Source organism: Corvus moneduloides, chromosome 16, assembly GCF_009650955.1.
Source record: "Corvus moneduloides isolate bCorMon1 chromosome 16, bCorMon1.pri, whole genome shotgun sequence".
In the NCBI taxonomy this organism is placed as follows: Eukaryota; Metazoa; Chordata; class Aves; order Passeriformes; family Corvidae; genus Corvus; species Corvus moneduloides.
In genome coordinates, this window is record NC_045491.1 from 16,761,841 (window position 1) to 16,785,545 (window position 23,705).

General features: G+C 50.7%; 1 protein-coding gene across 4 annotated transcripts; it reads right to left on the reverse strand.

The window, feature by feature from the left end:
- Positions 1-291: 291 nt before the first annotated feature.
- Positions 292-10,004, reverse strand: TEDC2 (tubulin epsilon and delta complex 2). Of its 4 annotated transcripts, none has more exons than XM_032126270.1 (8): positions 9,744-10,003; positions 8,624-9,296; positions 7,140-7,193; positions 5,191-5,275; positions 4,742-4,850; positions 4,425-4,526; positions 3,816-4,027; positions 292-512 (listed from the first exon to the last, which is right to left on the reverse strand). In XM_032126270.1, the coding sequence occupies exons 2-8, from the start codon at positions 8,920-8,922 to the stop codon at positions 369-371; spliced, it is 1,005 nt and encodes a 334-aa protein (XP_031982161.1). In that variant the 5' UTR covers positions 8,923-9,296; positions 9,744-10,003; the 3' UTR covers positions 292-368. The 4 variants fall into 4 exon arrangements, with proteins under 4 accessions (XP_031982161.1, XP_031982160.1, XP_031982159.1 ...); XM_032126269.1 differs by having other exon boundaries at positions 4,742-4,856; XM_032126268.1 differs by having other exon boundaries at positions 410-1,465; positions 9,744-10,004.
- Between the last annotated feature and the right edge of the window lie 13,701 nt (positions 10,005-23,705).

The window sequence follows — 23,705 nt, forward strand, 5'->3', positions numbered from 1 at the left end:
AATTCCTTCCCAATATCCCATCCAGCCCTGCCCTCTGGCACTGGGAAGCCATTCCCTGTGGCCTGTCCCTCCATCCCTTCTCCCCAGTCCCTCTGCAGCTCTCCTGGAGCCCCTTTAGGCCCTGCAAGGGGCTCTGAGGTGTCCCTGGAGCCTTCTCCTCTCCAGGTGAGCACCCCCAGCTCTCCCAGCCTGGCTCCAGAGCAGAGGGGCTCCTGACACAAAAGGAAATAAATAAAAAAAAGCCCATAACAAAACCAACCCCCTGGAATTTAACTGAATAAACAGGCAGAGTAAAGAAGTTAATAGAAAAGATTTATTGCTTAGAGCTGTCTTTGGCTCCGGGCAGGTCTAACAGGAGGCTCCCCAGCTCAGTCCAGCAGCTCATCTCTCACCAGCACAGGGAAGCACCGGCCCCCCTCACAGAGCTGGGTGTGGATGGCCCGGAACAGCCCTGCAGAGCCCTCCAGGAATGGCCTGGCCTCCAGGACAGGCAGCAGGTCTGCCATCATCACCTGGGCATAGCAAAGGAGACATTGTCACCAGAGTCAGCAGCACTTCAGAACTCCTTGAAGTGGCTGCATAACGAGTGAAATCTAATCAGAGCAGTATGACTAAGAACAGGCTGATTGATTGATGGATACTTTTCTTTTGTCAGATTTAATAACGGCAGAGTGGTTCATTTTCTGCTCGTGAGCAGCCACCCAGCATTTCCAGAGCAGTGAGACAAGTGGCAGTGCTGCTGCCCTGCCGCAGGGAAGGCCCAGCACTGGGATGAGACCAACATCCTGCAAGAAACTGGAGCTGGTGTTGGTTCTGGAGCTCTGCAGCCACACAGCCAAGCCCCTGCTCACCCAAGGGTAAGTTCAACCCTTCACTCAGGACTGTTCCCATCACCTTCCAGTTGTGCCAGAGGTGTAAGTGGCCAACTCCAGCCCAGAGAGGCTACAGGGACTACTCAAGCTGTCCAGCATTCCCTGGCCTGACTGCTGCTCCCTTCAGCCTGTCCTGGGATCTCAGCCCATGCTGTCAAACAACCCCGTGTCAGCTCTGGGATTAGGACTGACTGACAATTCAAGCACAAGTCACTTCAATCAATGGACAAAAACTGGTCTTCTGCACTCCTGAATTAATGCTCAGACAGACATTTTGCCTGGGATTTTTATTTTTTTCTTTTTTATCTGGCATGAGGTAGTGGAGTCTGAGCAGCCTGCACACCAAACCCCACCCAGCCTGCTGCACACTCTGGCTGCCCAGGAGGGTGGACAACTGCACCAGTGCACCCAGGAGGGTCAGCCACCTCCCTAAAGGCCGCCAGGAGTGTTTGGACAATGCTCTCAGGCACAGGGTGGGATTGTTGGGCTGTCTGTGCAGGGCCAGGAGCTGGACTTATGATCCTTGTCTGTCTCTTCCAACTCAAGTTATTCTGTGATTCCATGATTGTTCCCTGGTGGATACAGAGGAAGACCTGGACAGAACAGAGCACAGGGTATTGCAGGAGGTTCTCTCTCCTGTTCTACACAAATCTGTGCACAGGACAGGGAAGCAGGACACAGCTGTTCATCTCTGGGAAGTCTCTACAGACATGACAGCTACCTAAGGGGAAAGTTGCCACATGAAGGAGTGCTGCACTGCTCCACTTCCATCCACCTGCTCTGCTCCTGATACCTAAGAAGAAACAGATCTTCACCATGAAAGACAGGCTAAGAGCTACCAGGAATTTCTAGAATACTTGGCAGTCCTCCATGGAAAGGCAATGGACAGGCTTGGCCACAAATAGGTACATCCTTTTCTGGGGTATTTATCTTGTTCCATGTCCATTTACTTCATCTGTCCCAAGAATTTCACTTATCCTGCACACTCTGCACAGAGCAGCTTCAGACCCTCAGGGCTCACCTGGCACAAAGCACCTATTTGGGTACATGTGCAGAAGAAACTGAGTCAGCCAACAGAGCAGCAGGAAGCAGGCTTTGGTCACCACTTCACTTTGGGCAGATTAAAAAAAAAAAAAAAAATCAAGCCCTTCATAATCTATAATCCAGGATTATAATGCTGAAATCCCATTTGAAGTCAGGTAGCAATCTATCCTCAGCCACAGGGCTGCAGCCAATAATGCCTCTCTGCCTTACAAAAAATGACTTTTCCAAAGCCTCTATCATTCAGGTCAATGGCAAATAACAGGTCAAAGGAGTAGATGTGAATTCACAGATCTTCTCTGCCCTTTGCTGCTGGCTGAGAAGAACAAGCAATCCCTGCGTGGCAAAGTCTCTGCTCAGGCTGCTGAAGAAGCTGACACCTCCTACCCTGTTCTTACAGTCTCAGAATGGTAAAAGCAAGATTAGCAGCACAGTGGTTTGAGATTTAAAAGGAAAGGAACAGAAGACAGAGGAGTTCACCAGCTGGAAGTCACACAGGAGGGAATGAGGGAGTGGGTGCCCTAACAGGGCTGTAAAGGCCTGACAAAAGGGGCCATCAGGCATTACCTACAATATCCTCCACTGCCAAATTCTTTCAGAATAGCTAAATAAAAATTTTTCAGAAGAGGGTCAGGCATGTAAAGGCTTCTGCCCTGGCCCTAACAACAACAACAAAAAAAACAAAGGAAAGAGAAGAAGGAGGAAAGAGAAGAAGGAGGAAAGAGAAGAAGGAGGAAAGAGAAGAAGGAGGAAAGAGAAGAAGGAGGAAAGAGAAGAAGGAGGAAAGAGAAGAAGGAGGAAAGAGAAGAAGGAGGAAAGAGAAGAAGGAGGAAAGAGAAGAAGGAGGAAAGAGAAGAAGGAGGAAAGAGAAGAAGGAGGAAAGAGAAGAAGGAGGAAAGAGAAGAAGGAGGAAAGAGAAGAAGGAGGAAAGAGAAGAAGGAGGAAAGAGAAGAAGGAGGAAAGAGAAGAAGGAGGAAAGAGAAGAAGGAGGAAAGAGAAGAAGGAGGAAAGAGAAGAAGGAGGAAAGAGAAGAAGGAGGAAAGAGAAGAAGGAGGAAAGAGAAGAAGGAGGAAAGAGAAGAAGGAGGAAAGAGAAGAAGGAGGAAAGAGAAGAAGGAGGAAAGAGAAGAAGGAGGAAAGAGAAGAAGGAGGAAAGAGAAGAAGGAGGAAAGAGAAGAAGGAGGAAAGAGAAGAAGGAGGAAAGAGAAGAAGGAGGAAAGAGAAGAAGGAGGAAAGAGAAGAAGGAGGAAAGAGAAGAAGGAGGAAAGAGAAGAAGGAGGAAAGAGAAGAAGGAGGAAAGAGAAGAAGGAGGAAAGAGAAGAAGGAGGAAAGAGAAGAAGGAGGAAAGAGAAGAAGGAGGAAAGAGAAGAAGGAGGAAAGAGAAGAAGGAGGAAAGAGAAGAAGGAGGAAAGAGAAGAAGGAGGAAAGAGAAGAAGGAGGAAAGAGAAGAAGGAGGAAAGAGAAGAAGGAGGAAAGAGAAGAAGGAGGAAAGAGAAGAAGGAGGAAAGAGAAGAAGGAGGAAAGAGAAGAAGGAGGAAAGAGAAGAAGGAGGAAAGAGAAGAAGGAGGAAAGAGAAGAAGGAGGAAAGAGAAGAAGGAGGAAAGAGAAGAAGGAGGAAAGAGAAGAAGGAGGAAAGAGAAGAAGGAGGAAAGAGAAGAAGGAGAGAAGAAAAAAAGAAGAAAGGAAAAAAAGAAAAAAAGATAAAAAGAGATAAAAGAAAAAAAGAAAAAGAAAAAAAAAAAGTCCCATTCACCTACAAAGAGAACAAGGCATAAACACAGAACACCACTGGGGGAACTTGCTGTGCTGCTGCTGCCCACCAACACCTCGTACAGCAGCTGCTGCCCCAGCGCTGTCCTTTCCTCTCCCCGCTCCAGGAGCGCTGGCACTTCTCCAGACTCACCTTTTGTAAGGCAACCTCTTGGTGCAGCATTGACACTTGCAGCTTCAAGGCAAACAGGTCCCTCAGCTCCTGCAGACTGGAGTAAGAGAGGAGAGGCACAGCCAGCATGTCTGCACTGTCACACATCTGTCCCCTGGCAGGGACACAGGCTGGAGAGCAGCTCCCCACATCCCCAGTGCAGTCTGGGCGCAGCCTCAGCTGGGACTCCAGAGCTGCCAGGGTACAAGAAAAGGCAGGAGACAAAAACATACAAGTCAAATCCGTACTTGCAGAATTTATGATCTACTTGCTGTTCCCAGAAACTAGTGACTAATGACACTGTATTAATCAGGGTAAGCTCCTCACACATGGCACAATCAGGACACCCTAAGCTGTGCCCGGCATTGTCCCCTCCCCAGCCCTCTTGAACCGCAACAGTTCAAAGCTCCAAGCCTCTCCTGAACACTGAGGGGTGGCACACAGGCACCACAGCTTTGTTTGCCACCAGAGAATTAAGTGCTCCGTTGCCATTAAGATAATGAGGAGAAAGATGACCTTGGTCCAGTGTCCTGCACACAGATGGCAAAGGGCCATGCTCATACCTGACCACAAACACCGGGACTGTCTCACCTGCTCGCAGCAGCTGCAGCTTCTGCAGGCACTGGGACACTGTGGTTTGCAAACCCTCCAAGATCAGAAGGCTTTCATACTCTCCCTGCAGAGTGGGAGGGTCTACAAGAGAAGCAGAGAAAAGGTGTGAGCACTGGAACCTTCCTCCCCAAACAGTTTCCAGAGTGGCCTTGGGTTCACCAGCATTCCTTTCAGGTGGAGAATGCTCCTGTCCCTCATGTCCAGCACATGCCAAGAACACAAGACACAAGGAACTGGAGCCCAAATCATCCTTATTCCACCTTCTGCCCCCCACACTGCCCTTCTTCCCTCCTTACCTGCAGGCTCAGCTTCCACATACTGCCTCAGACGGGAGGGGACATCCTGGAGGCCCCTTAATTCCTCCTCTATCTCTGCAGGACTGGGCATTGGCTTCGGGGAGCAAAACTCAAACAGCAGCAGCTTAAGGAAGGTTCCACAGCACCAGCTCTGTGCAGCACCCTGAGCCCCAGGCCAGGCCAGCTGGGATCAGGGCAGAGGGGAGCAGCCTGGGAAGTGGCACTGCAGGGGGAAGGTGAGAACAGCACAGCACAGCTGTGTAGGGCATGTTTGCCTTGTGGCCACGTTTGGCTGGATCAGAAGTTTTATAAATGCTCAACAGCTGTACCATAAAAAAACCCCACTGCCTAGTGACCCAACTGGAACTGCTGTTATTGGAGGCATAACTCTCTCCAGCTGGGAGCTCACTGCAGAGCAATTGCACCCCGTGCCTGCTGGGAAAGGATACAGTTGTCTGGATCCTCTCCATAAAACGGGTCCTTGCAGCTGCTGCATCTGCACTTGTTTGGCACAGACGACATCTCTCCCATGCCCTGAAATTGCAAAGGGGCAGGAGGTGGAAGTTAGGCTCCTTTGTAGCAGACAGTGCTCTCGCTGAGCTGTGACACACCACTGTGGCATATCAGTGCTTTAATTACAAGTGTCCCCCTCCCCCCCCTCTCTCTCACAGGTTATTTGCCAGCCATTCCCAACTCATTCCCACAGCTGGTATCAGATCAACAAGGACACCCTGCAGGAGGCATCAGACACGGCAAAACACCTGTTGCTCTCTCCTGTTGTTTTGAGGGGAAGGATCAGAAGACAGACAGCACATTTCCATAAGCAGAATGTGAACTTGCAGCACATCCCTCATTCTGTTGTATTGTCCTGCCTGTGTTCATATCCCGTAGGAAACAACAAATCTTCCCTTCCTTTCTTAGGAGTAAGTCATTTGCATTTCTGTACATTTATTCTGTTTGTAAAGGTGTACAAAAAAAAGAGCAGACAGGACAAACTCTCACCTCAATTACTTCATATTCCAAACTTCCTCAAGGCTCTTCTTTAATAATTTTTTTGGGGGGACAAAGTCGTACGTTTGGCAAGCAGAATGACAGCAGCATGTCAGGGATGCAAGACAGAGGTTTAAGGACAGTATCATGAGGAAGCTGGCCAGGACTTCACACCAGAGTCCAGCTTCTTAAATAAAGCATGGCACAAATAACAGCACTACCAGAGAGATGCATTTCACTCACAGAGTCCAACACCCTCATGGATGCACAGTCCCCATAACATCCTTTCCTTAAGGACTGTCTCCCAAAACCTGCTGCAGTAAGCGAGAGCCATCAGGAGGAAGCTTAAAATAGTTCTGCAGTGCCTGACTAACTCGAGTGTGCATGTGTCTTCTCTCTAGCCTAATGGGTCTTTTAAATCATGTTAGAATCTGCAGATTTCAGAAATACATTATGCAAAGAAGTGGTAAGGTTAATGGAACAGGAAAGCACAGAAGTTCCCAGGCAAGATGCACACCCCCTACAAGGGATCTTTGGTGCAAAGGTTATTCTCAATCTGTTACTGAGTTGAAAGCAATAGTGAGAAGTATAAAATCACACCAAAGTGATTAGAATGCTGAAAGGCTCAATTTAGAAGTGAAAAATAAGGGTATAAAGTCTTTACAACTTGCAGAAGGGCAACTTCACAAACTAGTGTCTGATAAATGACAGTTTCCGAGAGGAGGAGGAATTCTTGAGGGCAGCACAAGGGGCTACAGTTAGATTTAAGAAAGGGTTTGTGCTTAATACCTGAACAAAGCACATAATGAGAAATCTGCTGAATTATGGCAAGATTTCTCAGAGCAAATGTGGGAAACCCTTCCAGGAGGGTTTCCAGAAGACTGGAGAATGGACTAGAGCACCCAAGCCCCAACCACCTGCACCGTCACTGCAGTGCACTGGAGCTGGCTCTGTGTAAGAGTTCAGCAGCAGGAGCCAACCTCAAACACACACAGCCGTGGTGCTTCCAGGCTGCAGAGGCAGAGCAGGGATAGTTTGGGAAATTCTAATCAGAGAGTGTATACAGACACCCACTCCACAGCGTGTCCTGCCTTCAACAGGTGTATGGCACCAGCAGAGATTTCTGCTGCACCGTTAAACCCATGATTAAAGCATTCCAGGGCCTCAGTGATTAACAGTAATTAGCACTCGGAAAACAAAAGTAGCACTGGTGGCTACAATAACATGAGATCACAGCCTCAGCAGCAGCCTTGCAGGATGGGAGCTGCTTCTTCTTGCTCCCAGTTCAGGCCCCATGCCCTGTGGGGTCACTGCCTCCCCGGGGCACACAGAGCAGCCACACCTGACCCCTCCTCACAGCCCTGAAGCTGAGGGTAGCTCTGGACTGAACTGGTCAGACTGGTCTTACCTAGAGTTCCTGGAATAGGCTTTCCTGTAGGGAAGGGGGAGCTTCAGCTGGCATCTGTAAAACAGGAGAAGGATCAATCCTGGCTGCTGGAAAGCAATTAACTGAGCCTTGTCTTCCAACAGGGAAAATGGTGTTTTGTCAAAATCTGAAATTAATTTAGCTGCAATGGGAGATGTCAGCAACTCTGGAGATTGGATCCACCAGTGTCTTCAGACTGTCCTCAAGGAAGGAAGACTAGCTTGCTCATTCAGCTCCACAGGCATCGTGGAGCTGAGCTGGGAGAGCCCCTGCATCCTGCCACCAGCCATCAGAGGTCCATCCAGGATGAGAAGCTGGGAGCAAAGCCATGGCACAGCAGAGTAGAGACATGGAAACACCTTCAGGGAAGCTGGTCTGCCATGTCCTCTTGCCCAACCTTAGCAGGACAAAGCAGCTTTGCTTAGCACCACATCATACTCAAAGAAATAGGAATGAGACATTCGAGCTTCCACTGGGAATATGATTCTTAATCCTGAAGCAGAATAATCCCTAAATTGTTATTACAAAAACAGGAGGGTTGGCAGTTGTTAGTCACATGCAGACTAGGAATGCAAGGCCACAATGGGAATTTAAGTAAATGTTTGAATCCAGATCCCTGTTCCCACAGCAACTGTCACTAAAGTGTCCTGGGGCCCTTCCAATGCCAGTGAAAAGGGATAATTTCCTCCCTGCACAAACCCAAGAGTTAGGTTGTGGCAGCTGAGAGAAATATTCCTCAGAACTTTCCAGGGACATCAGATCTGACCTTCGCTGTTTCGTTAAAGCAAAAGAAGAAAGAAATTGTTTCAACAAGGCCGAGTGGCCTGAATGCAAAGCTAATCCTCCAAGTATTATTTTGCCACTTTTCCACAGAGAATCTCAGTAACATTCCCTTCATCATCCTTCCTACACCAAACCCTTGAAACAACTGCATTCTAGTCAATCCTGATTTGTGTAGTTACATGGGCAGTATGTTACAGGTTAACAGGGAAATATTAAATCCAGATGCCATCACTCCAAACAGCACTGGGCACATGCTTGAGAGAGAGAGAGAGAGAGAGAGAGAGAAAATTCATGCATTATGTATTATCACTGTGTGAAAAACAGAATAAGTAAAAAAATCAATATGCTATAATAGAGAGTACACTCAGAGGAAAGCTAAGGCTCAAGAAAGCTCTACAGAGACAGCTTTCCAAAACACTCACAGGGGACTATGAAACATCAAAAGTCTTAATTGAAAGGCTTTCAAAGTCTCAGCCATCCAAGAATGAGCCCTTAAAATGAAAACACTTACTCAACCACAATAAAGGCTTTTAAACTGTCTAGGATCCTTCCTTCCTCTTTAGAGGGATGTGAGGAGGATGAAGCCAGGCTGGGACCCCCAGAGCAGCTGCAGCCAGCAGGATCTGTACATGTGCCTGTGAGTGTGGAGCAGAACAGCAGAGGTGCCCATCTCCCACACTTACCCCTTTTCCTGCAGGGTGCCTGTCCCTGGTGAGGTGCTCCTTCCCCATGCACCTGCAGTGTCCTCCTTTTTGCTGGACTCTCCCAGGAAACCACAGCTTTTCTTCCCTGCATCAAGTAACTGCTTGCCAGCAGCTATGGAATTCTTTCCTGCAGCTGAATCCCCTCCAGAAAAGCTTTGCTGCTCATTTGGGGCAGATTCAGACAAGCCAGGTGACTCCTGGGGTTCAGGTGCAGCACAGACCTCTCTGGCACTGGCACCAGCTGCTGTCCTGTGACTCCTTCCTTGTTTGGAAGTCATACCTTTTGAGGAAATCCTCCCAGCTGTCCTGAGGCCTTGAGAAACACATCTGGCTGGGACTTTCCTTTGCAGTTTCTTCACATCTGGGTCAGTCCTATAAGGGGCTCTTAACTGGTATGGCGAGGGCTTCTTCAACAACAAAGGTTTTTTGCTTCCATCTCTCACCTTCCTGCTCTCAGGAACATCCTCAAGTACAGACACCTGCTGCTCTTCAGCTTTCTTGGGAGCAGGTCCCTCACCTGCCCATTTCTGTCCTGTAGCTTCCTGAGCCTCTAATGGAGTTTTCAAGATGCTTTTCCTGACTTTCAGTGCCTTCTCTAAGGCCCTGTTCAGCAGTTCCAGCTCCTCCAACTCCTTGGGTGAAGGTCTGTCTTCTGCAAGAGAAGAAAACATGTCAGAAGGCTCAAACCTGGATGTTCCCCATTTGTGTCTTCACTAACTTACTCTTCCAGGTGCCACAGAAGGAATGAAACCTAATGAATGGCGCAGGGGGTATTTTTTTGGCTGTGGGAGCACAGAGGGTGCAGGCAGGCTTGCCAGAAGCTTTGAAGACCCAGGATGGATGTGAGCCACAGGAGGACAATTCTCCCGAGTCAACATCAACAAGTGACATTCTCACACCTGGCTGAGGCCCACAGTCACTTCATCGCTGGCCTTGGTTAACAAGGCACGACTCCAGGCTAAGCCCAAGGAGGAGAGCGGGAGGAAAAAGGCAGAGGGGGTGTTGAGGTCGACGCAGAGCACTGGACTGACTCCTAACCCCGCAACTGGCCCGGGGTCTGTGTGACACGAGGGGACACCGGCGCAGGGGAAGCGCTCACCATGTTCCGTGCTGGAGCCTGGCTGTGGCCGCTCCTCTTCCTCATCATTCCTGGAGGGAACAAACAGCGACAGGGGCCGGCGTTGCTGCACCGGGACAGGATCAGCACCCCCGGCCCGCAGGGCCTCGGGCACGGCTGCGGGTCCAGCGCCCGGGGATGGAAGGGCCCGGGAGGAGGGTGCCGGGTGGGTCCCCACTCAGCCGGGTCCCGCACTCACCAGCGCCGCAGGAGCTCCCGGCTCCGCGCCGCCCGCCGCTCCAGCTCCCGCCGCCGCTCCGCGCCCTCGCCCAGCGCCGCCCTCAGCGCCGCCGCCGCCCTGCAAGGCCCAGCGCGGTCAGTCGCCCCGCAGGACCCGGCGGGACTCGGTCCGGTCCGACCCGACCCGCCGAGCCCCCCTCACCTTCGGCCGCGGCCCGCGGGCAGCATCAGCCCGGCCGCAACCACGCCGCTCCGGCCCCGCCGCCGGCCCCGCGCTCCTCTACGGCCCTGCCAGGACCTGCGGGCGGGGCGTGTCCCGCGCGCGGCGGAGGCGGGAGCGGTCCCGGGGCCGGAGGGGTTCCGGGCGGTTCCGGGTCTCGCTCCAGCGCAGCTCGGAGGGTGTCGGGGCGGGGTGTCCCGGTGGTGGCCGTGCGGGACAGTGCCAGGGATCCCCCGCTGGGCCTGGGGAAGCCGCTTTTCCCTCCGCTGCGTTTGGCGCTTCCCTCTCGGCAATGCCTCTGAGGGGGCTCGGGCCCGTCCCACAGCCCGTGGCACCCGGCCTCTCCTGGGGTCAGGACACAAACGGGGTTTGTTCCCCTCAGCCTTGGCTGTGGAGCGCCCCGAGAACACAGAGCCTCCGGCGCGGTGGGGCTGGGGCCCCGGGCCCCACAGCTGGAGGTGGGAGCGGGATCATCACCGGGTGTCAGCCCGGTCCCCCGGAGCAGAACCACCTCCAGCCCAGCGGACACAGCGCACGGCAAACTGCTGCCGCCGCCCTGGGCTTGCATCAGCATAAAAGAGAATTTGTGGGGTGTTTTGACGGAGAAGGGAGTCTGCCTTGTCCTGCGGCTGTGGGAGCTGCCCGGTTGGTACCGCGGACGCCGAGCGCTGCTGGATGCCGTCAGGATCAGCTCTTGCTGCGGAGCAGTGCAGTTCTCCAGAAGGGCCCGTAGCTGGCACTCGGCACTGTCTGTTCAGGCAGCTGAGGAGCAGGAATCCAATCTTCCCCCTTGCACAGCAGAATGAAAGTTAACAAAAATTTAGAAGGTAGGAAAGAAGTGGTTCTTTGCCTTCAATGTCTGAATCTTCAGGCTGAGATGCACGTGATTCTCTGCAGCTACGTGACCAGAGACTTTTTAAAAGAGAAGTTGAGAATTCCAGGTGATTCATCAGGACAGGACTTAAAAACCCCTTATAAAACATTACAAAATATCAGAAAAATCATCACACATCGTGAGTTTCCACATTCACCAACTCAACATCCTTCCAGTTGTGATTTGCACTTTTGGCATAGGAAAAGAATGTTTTCTCTCTCTGTAGACTTTGCAACTGAATCTGGCAGTTAGGCTGGGCCCTTCCTGCCCTGAATATTGTAAAGAAGTGTGAGTAGTTATGCTTCTGAAGCACGAGCCAAGACAGAGCCCAGCCAGATATCCCTGGGCTCAGCTGGGCTTACACGGATTTCAGACACTCAGAAAATAGTTTAATCAACAAAGTCAGCAGCTGCAATGCTGTGAGACCCTGGGAAGCACAGCAGCGGGACAAGAAGAGCTCATTTTCAGACAGCTGCTTCTCTATAATAATGAAATATCCTGAATCAGAAGGGACCCACCAGGATCATGAGCCCAACCCCTGGCCCTGCACAGACACCCCAACAACCCCACCCTGGGCATCCCTGGCAGCGCTGTCCAAACGCTCCTGGAGCTCTGGCAGCCTCGGGGCCGTGCCCATTCCCTGGGGAGCCTGGGCAGTGCCCAGCACCCTCTGGGGGAAGAACCTTTCTCTGATATCCGACCTGACCCTGCCCTGGCCCAGCTCCAGCTGCTCCCTGGGTCCTGTTCCTGTCACAGAGAGCAGAGATCAGAGCAGCCCCTCAGGGGGAGCTGCAGCCCCCAGTGAGCTCTGCCCTCAGTCTCCTCCAGGCTGAACAAACCAAGTGGCCCTCAGCCACTCCTCACACAGATTTAGTTCCCTCCAGACCCTTCGCCATCCTCGTGTTCCTCCTTTGGATGCTCTCCAATTACTTCAGATCCTTTTGATACTGTGGTGCCCAAAGCTGTGCCCGGGGTAGGTGGATTCCTGCAGGCTGGGACTGGCCAGGAGATGGAGCCCTGGACTCCTGGAGCCTCCAGCATCACCTGCTGTCCCAGGGGGAGCACAGCCTGGGCCACGAGAGTGACACCTCTCCTCAGGCACCTGCATGCTGTTGGCATTTAAGTATTCAAAACAACCAAAAAAGGGAGCAGGCTGCTGTAATCCGGCAAAGTCACCTGAGGCATGAAGCCTGCTGGAGCAGCACTACTGCCACTGCCACCTTTTGCATCAAGTCTCTGTGGTTTGGCAGTGCTAAAAATGATCCCCCAAACCCAAGGATCCCTTTGTACAGGAAATGAACCAAGTGTGTGCTCCTCCCGAGCCGCTGGCTTTGTGCAGGCAGTAGAATTCCCCCCAATGGACAAGAAATCTTTAATGCAGGCACTTTGCTGTTAAGCTGCACCTTGCTGGGAAGAAGGACAAACACCTATCTGTTGGCTTGGAGTTAAGATTTAGGTGAGGCAAGGGCTGCTGCCATCACAAAATCAGGAGGGGCAGTGTGGCAGAAGGTGGGGAGGGCAAGGCTTTACCTGCCCCTTCCAGCCCCAGTGAGCACTGGTTAAACCACGGGTGAAACCATGGCAGAGGCGTTGGGGTGAGGTGATAATTGGCAGGTGGAGAGCAGGAACTTCCTGGCAGAGATAAAACCACTCCTCTGCTGACGCTCAGGGCTCAAACGTGCTGACACTGGGCATCACAGCCCAGCTGCTCCCACTCCCCTCTCCTACGCCCCTCCACACCTCTGTGGGCTCCTGCTGCCTCTCCTTCTGAGGAGTCTTGCAACAGGGCAGCTGCTGGGTGAATCAGTGCCTGCCTTCTCTTGTGGCTGGTTGGGTTTCCAGTGGATCATCTGACAAAGCCAGCTGAGGAAAAAGTCCCAGGTGTGTGTATCTGACTCTTTTCACTAAGAGCAGCTTGTGCTGGAACGGGAAAATGCAGCAAAGAGCCTTATTCTGTTCATGTAGCAACAAGCCCTGCACCAGTACTGACCTGATGTGGCACAGCTGGCATAGGAGGCATTTGTGCCAGGGCCTGGATTTTGAGCTAACAGAGCCTGAACTGTGTTTCTGCTTCATGACATTGCTTGCTGGGAGAATGCTGGGTACCTCACTCTGGCACACATGCTAACATTTCAACGGGTGCAAAGATTTAGTTACAAAAGACAGGGTAAATACTCGTGTGATGTACAAGGGACAGCTGCTGGTACACAGCTCTGGTGCCAGTTATGCTTGGGGCTGCAGTCATGAGAGTCTTGCACAGGTGAGATGTAGTGGAAGTTACACTGTCAGCACTCATTCACTGCTCAGGCTGACAGGTGCCAAGTGATATTCTGCAATCCCTATTTCTATTTTCCTGAGAGCCCAACTCTGGTGCCTAAAGCTCTTCGAAAGCTGTGCCCATAACCCATCATGGTAGGATTCCCTGGGGTAAAATTCAAGTAGACATCACTTAGCAGCAAGAAGAGAAAAGAATTAAACCGGGAGATAAACTTAATGACTAATACACCTCCCCACACTTTCTATATTACTGCTGTATTATATTATTCCATAAGCTGTGCTCCTCCTGTGTGCTGCCCGTGGGGATCAGCGCTGTTCGCTGAGCTGACACAGGAAAATCCTCCCTATGTACACCAGGATGTTGTGGTTTAACCCCAGCCAGCAGCTCAGCCCCACACTGCTCACTCACCCCTTCCCACTGGGATGGGGGAGAGCATCGTAAAAGTGAGAGAACTCGTGGGTTGAGGTAAAGACAGTTTAATAGGGAAAGCAAAGGCCATGCAAGCAAAACAGAACAAGGAATTCATTCCCCGCTTCTCCTGGACAGGGAGGTGTTCAACCATCGCCAGGACAGCAGGGCTGTGTCACAGGTAACAGTTCCTTGTGGCAGGAAAGGTGTGTGCTAATGTCTTTGCAAACAATATCAGGGGTGAGGGGATGGGCGTTAACATCTTTGAAATGGATCTCAGTGTCTCTACCCGCTTCAAGCCGCAGGCCTGTTACAGAGCTCACACAGCTTGATTCCTGAAACAGGCAACGGGGTCCCGCACAAGCCTGACTTTCTGAACTTTGGGGTAAAATGCCAGGTTCAAGGGGGGATATGTGGTAGGTGGTTTGGGAAGGCTGTACCTTCCTGGTACCTCAGCAATGGGGAAAGTGTGAAAAACGAGGTTCACTCTCCTGTGGGAATTTTAAAGAGTTTAATATAAAGACAATAAGAGACACATAAAATAAAGCAAAGGGATAACGGCCGGGTGCCTTGGCGCTCTGCCTAGAGCACACCTGATGCTCGAGGTGAGTCCTTTTTATACCATTTTTACTGTCTGTTCTCTATTCATATTCAAACTTTTCCCGGAGCTGTTCTGCATGGCCACTCCTTGGGTCCGCCTTTTTAGAGCATGCGTAGTCTTCGGCCTTGCGGTTTTATTTCTTTTGGTTCTTGGGGTTGGGCCCGCTAGGTAAGAGTCGATGGTAGGGTGGATCTCTTAATTCTCCAGACAGTCAGGGCTGATTGCAGCTTTGGGCCTCTTTGCCCCCCAGCCAGAGCGGTGATAGCGGCTCTCGGACCTTTAGGCCCTTTTGTTCTCTGGACAAAGTGTTGATCAGCAGCTCCTTGGGCCTCATCCTCTGCTCGCTTGGAGGTTCTCTTACTTGCTCACACTTGCTAACATTCTTGCTAAAAAGAGAGAAAACTACATCCACACAGCAAAAAGCATTTCTAACATTATATAATATCTACCTTAATACTTTGCGAGAAGCCAATATTATAATATATGTTTATAACAAAAAGAAAAGGGCAACGTGCGGCCGGGAGTTTGGGACAAAAGGAGGCTGCACCCTCCGAAACCTCGAGAGAGAAAACCCCGCGGGTGTGTGCCCCAGTGGCCTCTCTCCCTTTATCCGAATCAAGTTGCAGGACTCCTCTGTCTCCTTTATGGACACTGGCTTTTCATAGCGGGATTTTCCGTACAAGTCCAGCCATTAACCCACCACCAAACCACGTCCCCAGGTGCCACATCTACATGTTTTTTGAACACCTCCTGGGTTGGTGACTCTACCACTGCCCTGGGCATCCTGTGCCAGTGCTTGACTACCCTTAAAGTGAAGAATTTTTTTTTCTAATATCCAACCTAAACCTCCCCTGGCAGAACTAGAGGTTGCTTCAGCTTTGTAAAGCTGGCTAGGTGAAAAATGCTGGCAGCAGGGACACTCTCACTGGGAAATACTCTGTATCCTCACCCTCTTCCTGAATGTTACATTGGATCTGCCCTGCTTGAAACAAAGCAGGGAGGACAGAGGAAGCCTCCTGAGTGTGAAACCATGAAACAGATGGAGCTACAGTGTATATCCAAGTTGGAAAAGACTACAGCCGAGGTGGGAAGATCCAAAAGGAAAGGGAAGTTCTTTACAGATGTGGTCTCATGAGTCCAGTTTGGAGTTTGGGCTAGGGGAGAAACCAGTGTGGGGTGTGCAGGGCCCTGGCAGCTGGGTTTCCCTGTTCTGGCAGCTGGGTTTCCCTGTTCTGGCAGCTGGGTTTCCCTGTTCGCTGTCACCTCGGGCTCCAGCGCTTCTTGCTCTGGATGCGGCCCTGCTGCTGGGATGAACCTTTTCCAGAGGCTCTGATTTCACTGCTGGAGCAGAGCAGGGATGGGAGGATCCACTGTCCCACAAGAATTCCTGCACACGGCAGAGGCCAAAGCTCTGGGCTGCGGGGCAGGGGATCCCTGGCCGGGCTGTGCAAACCCAGGCCGGCTCTCAAGAGATCCTGTCTGGCCGTATGGGAAGGAAGTGAGGTACGGTGGTTTGGTGTTTCAGCAAGGAGAGCTGGGCTGTGGACTGAGACCTGGGGAGAGGGAAGACTGTGAATCTGGAGATTTGGCCAGAGTGTTGGGAAAACATCTGCAGCAATTCATCACTAGCCCCTGTGAGCACCGTGTGCAGGGCTGTCCTTCCTTTGCTGTGTCACTCTGCCAGTGGGGTTTTTTGATGTGCTGCAGTAACAACAGGGTCTTTCCTCCCTTGTTTCTGTAGAAAATGATGCATTTAACACATGCAGGTCCCCATAAAGCCAGGCCAGGAGTTTATAAACCACAGGGAAAGCAGTGGATTAATACCGCCCCTGGGGACTGAATGTGTTAAGGATCATCACATTAACACATCTTCAAAATCCTGAGCCCGGGCTGAGGTCTCAGTTCACACCAAATGAAAACCATGTCCCCGGACAAGGGAAGGGCCTTACCCAGTTGTTTGCAGAGTCACCCATAACACTGAGGTATTTATGGGGCTGTTTTGCCCTCCAGACTTCTCGCTACCTGATTTACAGTCTGGGAAAATGCAGCCAAATGGAAACCTGAGGGATCTTTCTTTTTTCTTCTCCCTGGCCTTCTCACAGGACAGACTGTTTTGAGGAGATGGGGTTCCTGTGGGACAAAGAGTACCCACCCACTGACCAGGGCTTCTCCTGCTGAGGCCTCGTGCAAGGCCTTAAACAATCCTGGGACCAAGTGTGGCTGTGAGATTCGCATGGTCATTTCATGCTCCGAGTGTTTGCACAGCACCATTAATTCCCTGGAAAGTGCAGCTTCCGGGAATGGGGGATGAACTCCGGGCTCATCACCACTGGAGGCTGTGGATACCAAAGTTTGCATGAGTTAAATGGGAAAACAAAAGAAGCTATTAGCAAAACTCGAGGGAAAAACAGACAGACAGACAGCATCAGGAATGAAATGCAAAGATCTGAGCTCTGGGGAAGTTTGAGCCCCATGGAGGATGGAGAGGAGCAAGGGCCAAAGACAAGTATTCTTTGATTTCCCTCAGAATTGCTGACAAAGTGCAGAACAGATTTATTTTCTTGTCTTCCATTATAATATTCCTGCATAAAAGCTAAAACACTGCTGGCTGCTTCTTGGAGGAAGTTCAAACATGGGGCATGCACACCTTGGAGAGGCAAGGCAAGACTGAAACATATTCACATCTATTCCCAAATGTTTGTCTTCCACCTGAAGTTTAGCTTTGACAGGGCCTCAATTTCCCATCTCAGGACATTTTGGGCCAGCACAGAGAGGGTTGTTTGGGAGGTGTCTGTGCAGGGAATGGAGCAGAGCACAGGAGGGCTCAGCCTGACCACCACACTGCCCCACTGCCTCTGCCAGCTCTGCAGGCCATCTTGCCATGGTCCCATGTCCCCTCCTTGCCCACTGGCAGCAACTGGTCAAACTGGGCACACAGCAGGAGCTCTTTTTAGCTACTGCCCAGGTACCAGCTGCCTGCTGAAGGACCAGATGCCTGTGCTGTGTGAGCAGGCCCTGATGGACCGTGTGTGGTCCTGGTGGAGGTGGTCCTGTGGTGCAGGAAATTAAAACTGGTGAAAGTCCAAAAGTTTGGAAAAGCATGTGGTGCAAAGGCACAAGAGAGAAGTGAGCTGGCAGTAACTGTACAAATAAATCTGCTTCAGTGCTAACTGAAAAGGAGCAAAGAGAGAAAGAAAAACCTCTGGATACTCCATTATCTATGTAGAGAGATCCACAATCAGTGTCCACAGGGCCCTGCTGGGAGCAAAGAAAGGACAATAAGCCACGGCTGTATTGATTGCTTCTCCTCCCTGCCTTTTATTATTTTCCCTATTTAGTTAGTAATTAGGAGTTAGACCAGAAGAGAATTGTCAGCTCTGAGTCTGGGGTGTGGTGACTGATGCCAGAAGAGATTCCAGTAATATATTTCGATTTTACTAAAGCACTTGACACTGTGTCTCAAAGTCTTCTGCACAAAACTGATTAAGCCAAACTGTATGTGAAAGCTGATGATGGAGAAGACTGCATCAGGTGGAGAAAGGTATCTAAATTTCTGCAGACGTCACTGCCAGATTAAGATCTGATTAATCAATGCAGATTAACATCATCTTTATTTTTGCTGCTGGTCTCAGACAAGACCTTTCAGCTCCAGGCCATCACATCATCTATTGCTCAGGTAAGAGCATTTGATGAGCTCCATCCTGTTCCCTGTGGGCAGCAATCAAGCTCAGAATTGAGCTTGTTTTCCTTTATTCAGTTTCATCTTCCTCTTCTAGGATTCAAAAATTACTGCAGGTCTCCATGTGCTGGAAACCTCATTTTCATTACTCCTGAACTTGATTTAAGACCTAAGTTGAAGTTTTTCAGGGCAGTTGAAATTCACTTACAAATTCAGCTGTCCCTTTTGCATCTCTCTGAGGTCATTCAGCTGAAAGCGAGTCAAAGTCTTTCACATACAGCAATTTTGATGTGCAAACACATGCATGTCATCTCTGGAAGGGCTTCTGATTTCTCCTTGTATCTCACACTCGGTTTCTAGCTCACACATCTGCTCATCCTTGCCTTCACTGGTGATATTTGTACTAAAATCACCTTCTACTTCTCATCCTTGTGGAGAATGTCAGCACAGGTCCAGCTCCCAGATTTTTTCAGAAAAAAAAATCCCCATCTGCTGTTTGTGATGCCATAGGAAAAAAATTTCCTTTGTTGTATCATCATTTTAATGCCTCGTCTCTGGAAAAAAATATTAGTGGTGGGCCAGGATCATGTAGGAAGGGTTGTTGTTTCCATTCCATGCCATCTGCCCAAAGCAGGAGCTCTCCATGTCTTGAGTGGCTCCACACTCTGAGTGTGGGGTGTGTGTGAGTTTCTGTCTGCTGAGAGACACAAGCTCGGCCATCAGCACAGGTGGTCATTGGTTCCTAGCAGGGAGCCAGATCAGCCTGCAGAGGAAAAAGTTGCTTCAGTTCTCCTCTGTGCTTTGAGGCAAGGGCTGATTATGAGCCATCAGAGGTGCTGTGTCCTAATCAGCAACTGTGGGTTTTACAAGTCAGCTTTTTTAAGACAGCCATGGAGACCCTCTTCCATAACCTCCGAACTTCTCCAGGCAGTTTGGTCATGCCTAACACTCTGGAAGACCACAGCAACTTTGAAGAGGTTCTGTTTCCATCATAATAAATCAGATACCTCATTCCAGAAGGCATCACAGGATCTGTATCACACCCGTCTGTGAAAATACAACGTGAATTCCCTGTGAATTGGGTTTTTATCTTGCTTGGGACTGAATCCAACTTTGGCCTGAATGAGGAAGGGTCTGGTCGAGCTCCTGTGAGGTGAGAGGAGCACAGGATTCAGAGAAGAGCTGCTGATGGGGTGGCTGAAAAGGTCTCAGAGACCCTGATGCCCCCAAGACATCCTCCTGTACTTTATCATAGAATCACAGGATGATTTAATCAGGAAGGGACCTTAAATTTCATCTTGTTCCGACCCTGCCCTGCCATGGGCAGGGATGCCACTCACTAGATCAGGTACTAGGAAGGTGTTTTACTGCCTTTGTTTTCAGTTTTTATCTCTAAGTTGAGCTGACAAAGTAGTTCTGTAGTTCCCTTCCAACAGGGGTTGAGTAGCCACGGCCTCCATTCAGATTGAGAAGCTCCAGATAAGGGGCTAATTGTGACTGTGGTGATGTGGTGTGTAGGGGACCATGTCCCCCTGACAATGAAATCACCTGGGAAAAGATTCTGCTCTCCTGCAAACTGGAGCAGGGTGTGGGCACAGTGGGTGAGAAGAGCTAGAAACTGGGAATAATGAATTTTCTTGTGTCAGGTGAAATAAGCTTTAGCAGGAGCTGAAGGCAGGAGGTAAAGGCCAAAGCTGTGGCTCTTTTCCCGAAGCAGAACAGATGCACAGAGTGCTGCTTCCAGGTGCCTGTGATCTTCTCCAGCGGCTCCCTCTCCCTGACAGGCCTGGGAGGTATCAGTGGCGTGCTCAGGAATTTGTTGCACGGACTGCGGTTGGGGTCTGCTCGGTCAAACGTGTCTGTCTGTGTATTGTAGACCTCACATGGCTGAGGAGTTAAGCAGGAGGATCTCAGGGTGAAGTGGGAGTCCAGAAAGGGGGGATTAAGCCCCCGTGTGTTGCTGGGGGCAGGAGTGAACCCTGGGAGTTAATGGCTTGGACATAACCTGAGAGTCTGTGGCCTGGCAAGAAGCTCAGAGTTCAGGACCTGCTGCCTTGACCTGGTTGTGTTGAAGATTGAAAAGGATTCAACAGCTCTCCTTCCTTTCATTTCTCTTCCTCTGAGGCAGGAATCTCCCAAACCACTATAAAGACTGTGTGCTTTCTTGGAGCAGGCTCTCCACTTTGCTGCTGTTGGCATCAGACCCCTCCATCCCCACCAGATGTGGGGATGCACCAGATGTGCCAGACCTCTCTGGAAGTGGGGCAGCACGAGAATCTTGAGCACCTGCTGCCCACAGAAGGATGATCCCACAGCCCTGTGAGCCCTCCTGGGGCAGATCCCTCCCCTGCAAACCCAAGGCACTGCAGCCCACTGGGAAAGGAACAAAAGCCCTTCTCCTGCCTGGGGAGGGGGGACACCATGCTGAATTTATGCTGTATCTGTGCTGCAGATCATGAGACATCTCAACACTCTTGAGCTGTCAGATGGCATTTTTAATCAACCCAAACCTGACTTTTCAGAAATTGTTGTTAATTATGCTCTCCAACCAGAAAGCAGAGGGCTTTGATCAGCGCTTATCAAAGCAAGTATGATCCAATGCTGCATCTCGTGTCAGCTCATTAGGAGCTGCCTTCATTATAAACCCTGCTCGTTAGCTGTGTCTGAAGTCCTGGAACTGGAAGCCTGTGAATTGAGAGAGGAGTTAGACAAGGTTTTGTAGCTGGGTCTCAAACCATAGACAGCATAAACATCAACATGGTTTATGCTTTATAGACACATAAACACAGTTTATAGGAAGGAGGCCTTGTAGGAAAGATGCAGTCACTGATGAGCAGAAGATAAGGCCCAGCAAGTGCCCCAGAAGTGAAGCAGGTGTGTTAAACAGGGTGATTTGGCATTGTCTCACCTGCAACCCCAGGCCAGGGTAACCAAAACCATGTTTGAAGCAGGACAGATACACAGGAGTGCACGTGCACCAGGTTCCTTGGAGCTGAACTGCCAGGGAAGGATTTGGCCTCAGGGGTGCAGTGCCAGTGTTGGTGTTGGTGTTCAGTCTCACTCACCACACGGACAGGGACTTTAAAGCACAGCTGGTGTCTTGACCCTGGAAAAGCCACTCACTCTGGAAGACTTGTCCATGAGGCTGCCCTGCCACCACGGAATCATTGCTCTTCATAAGCTTATAGAGGACTGGAAAGTGAGAGATGTTCAGTGCTCATTTTAGTTCATTTTTCTGGTTACCCATTGTTCCAAGGCAGGCTTAGAGCTGCTTGGAGGGAAGTTAAGAGCCACTTTGTCCAGCTGTCTGGAAAATCAGTCTAAAAGAGGAATAGTGTGATGAGGGAGTGTTGTAAAATTGAGACACATCATATAGTCAAACGAGATTTATTTTAGATACCAGTTAAACCAGATTAACTGGCTTTATTAAACCAATTCAATAAATTAAGCCAATTAAGCTCCATCAGCATTTGAAGACAGATTCATGATGTCCAGTGGAATTGATTCTATTCGATTGACTCCAGATCGCTTAAGGTTTAGAAGAGCAACCCAGAATGGGCTGGGTTACCCCATGAGGTGAGGGTTCTCAGCCTCATGGAGTCACCTGAGACAGCACCCTGGCACAAGGGAAGAATCCCAACTGCAGAGCAGCTTGCTGCTCGAGGGGGGTTGGCTCAACTGACCCCCCAACATCTACACCCCAGTCGGCTCTGATCTGCGGTCAGACATGGGCACGTGAGCCCTCCCTGGCTGGGGTTGGACGTGTCCCCACAGCCACCATGCAGACGTGGTGGGGCTCGGCCTGCACAGGAGAAGGGAAGTGAAGCCAGCCATGACGGGCCAGACTGGGGGCAGTGGCAGTCACTGGCAGGAGGGAGAAGGATGATCATGACACCATGTCAGGCCTCTGCAGCAGCCTTTACTCCCTGCTAAGGCAGAGTGGTGAATCACAGAATCGCAGACTGGTTTGGGTTGGAAGGGACCTGAAAGTTCATCCCATCCCATCCCACCCCCTGCCATGGGCAGGGACACCTTCCATTAGCCCAGGCTGCTCCAAGCCCCGTCCAACCTGGCTTTGGACACTTCAGGGATCCAGGGGCAGCCACAGCTGCTCTGGGCACCCTGTGCCAGGGCCTCCCCACCCTCCCAGGGAACAATTCCTTCCCAAGATCCCATCCAGCCCTGCCCTCTGGCACTGGGAAGCCACTCCCCCCTTGTGCTGGCACTCCAGGGCCTTGTCCAAAGTCCCTCTCCAGCTCTCCTGGAGCCCCTTTAGGCACTGGAAGGGGCTCTGAGATCTCCTGGAACCTTCTCTTCTCCAGGCTGAACAACCCAGCTCCCAGCCTGCCTTTTTAGGTGAGGGGCTCCAGCCCTCAAAGCATCTTTGTGGTCTTATTGAATAGGAATATTCATTGAATAGGAATATTTAATGTAATCTAAAATGAATTAAGCTGAAAAGCCCATCAGCATTCCTTGTTTTCTTTCACTTGTCTTGAGACCCGTGCATTGCTTGGCTTCCAGGAAATCCACATCCTGGACCTCCAGACTGGGCAGCTGGAGGTGCCCAGTCCCATTCCCCTCATGGCCTCCTCCTCCCCACAGCCCTACAGCATCAGGGGTGTCCGGGGCAGAGTCACTGCAGAGGAGCAGCACCTGCACTTGGCTCTGCTCTAGGGGGGCAGAGCATGTCCCAAGGGCTGTCAAATGCCCCAGAAAAGCCCTTCAGCCCCCCTCTCTTTACACCCTGTGACCATTAATTGCTGTGTGGCTCAGCACCTGCACTCTGTGCACTTCGGAGGCTCTGGCTCAGCCTCTCCAGAGCAGCTGCTCAGCCCAAGCCCCTGTGAGGAGCCACTTCCACCCCACCAGCTCTCTTGCTGCTGATGCTTTGCATCAAGGGTGCTCTTGACTGAGAGGGAAAGTGTTTTTCCTTCCCTATCCGGAGTATGCCTCAAGCATTTTAGCTTGGGAGCCCAGTGTATGCCACAGGTCCTCTGCCAGACACAGGCCTTTCATGAGGCTTCTTCTGTTTAATCACACAAAGAAAAATGTATTTGCCATTCTTAGCAGACCGTTTCACTGTGGTGTCTCTTTCTTCATCCCAGAGTATATTTTCCCCCGATTAACTCATGTGTTTTACTCTGTGTACTTACGTTTTGCCAAATGTGAAGTCAGAGGGTGATGCTGTTTCTGAGACAGACTGATGAGGCTCACCTATTCCCAGTACAAAGCTTAATGCTAACACAGCGTTTCACAGATGCTTCTTTGGATGCCCATCAGCACATTTATCTCCACTGGAAAACCCCAGAAGCTTTAACCTCCAAATCTTCCTGATGAGAGGCAGCCACATAAACCTTGGGCTGGCAGCAGAGGCTGCTGATACACATCACCACAGTGTGAGTGTTCTTAGAATTTTTAACTGAAATTAAATGCTCTGTGGCTCTGCAGCATGGCAGATGGATGTGCACAAAATACCAATGGGAAGAACACAGAAATTCAGTTCCCTGCCTGAATTTAACAGAGGTGTATACAGTGTGTTCTGGACTTAACACCATTCGTTTGGTCCAGGGGGACACTGTGTCCATAACCTCTCATGGTTTCCAGCCCACTCTGCACTGTCCATGCAGCTGGACATCACTGAGAAAACCCTATCTAGCCCCAGTGAATGGAATGGACAAAGCCAATTTTTGGGCTGGCTGATGAG

Coding starts and splice junctions, on each gene's coding strand:
- TEDC2 (XM_032126267.1), bottom strand. CDS start 8,922: ATGACTTCCAAACAAGGAAGGAGTCACAGGACAGCAGCTGGTGCCAGT. Junction 7,194..8,623: donor GGCACCCTGCAGGAAAAGGG/GTAAGTGTGGGA, acceptor CCTGTTTTACAG/ATGCCAGCTGAAGCTCCCCC. Junction 4,028..4,424: donor GCTGCAGCTGCTGCGAGCAG/GTGAGACAGTCC, acceptor GTACCCTGGCAG/CTCTGGAGTCCCAGCTGAGG.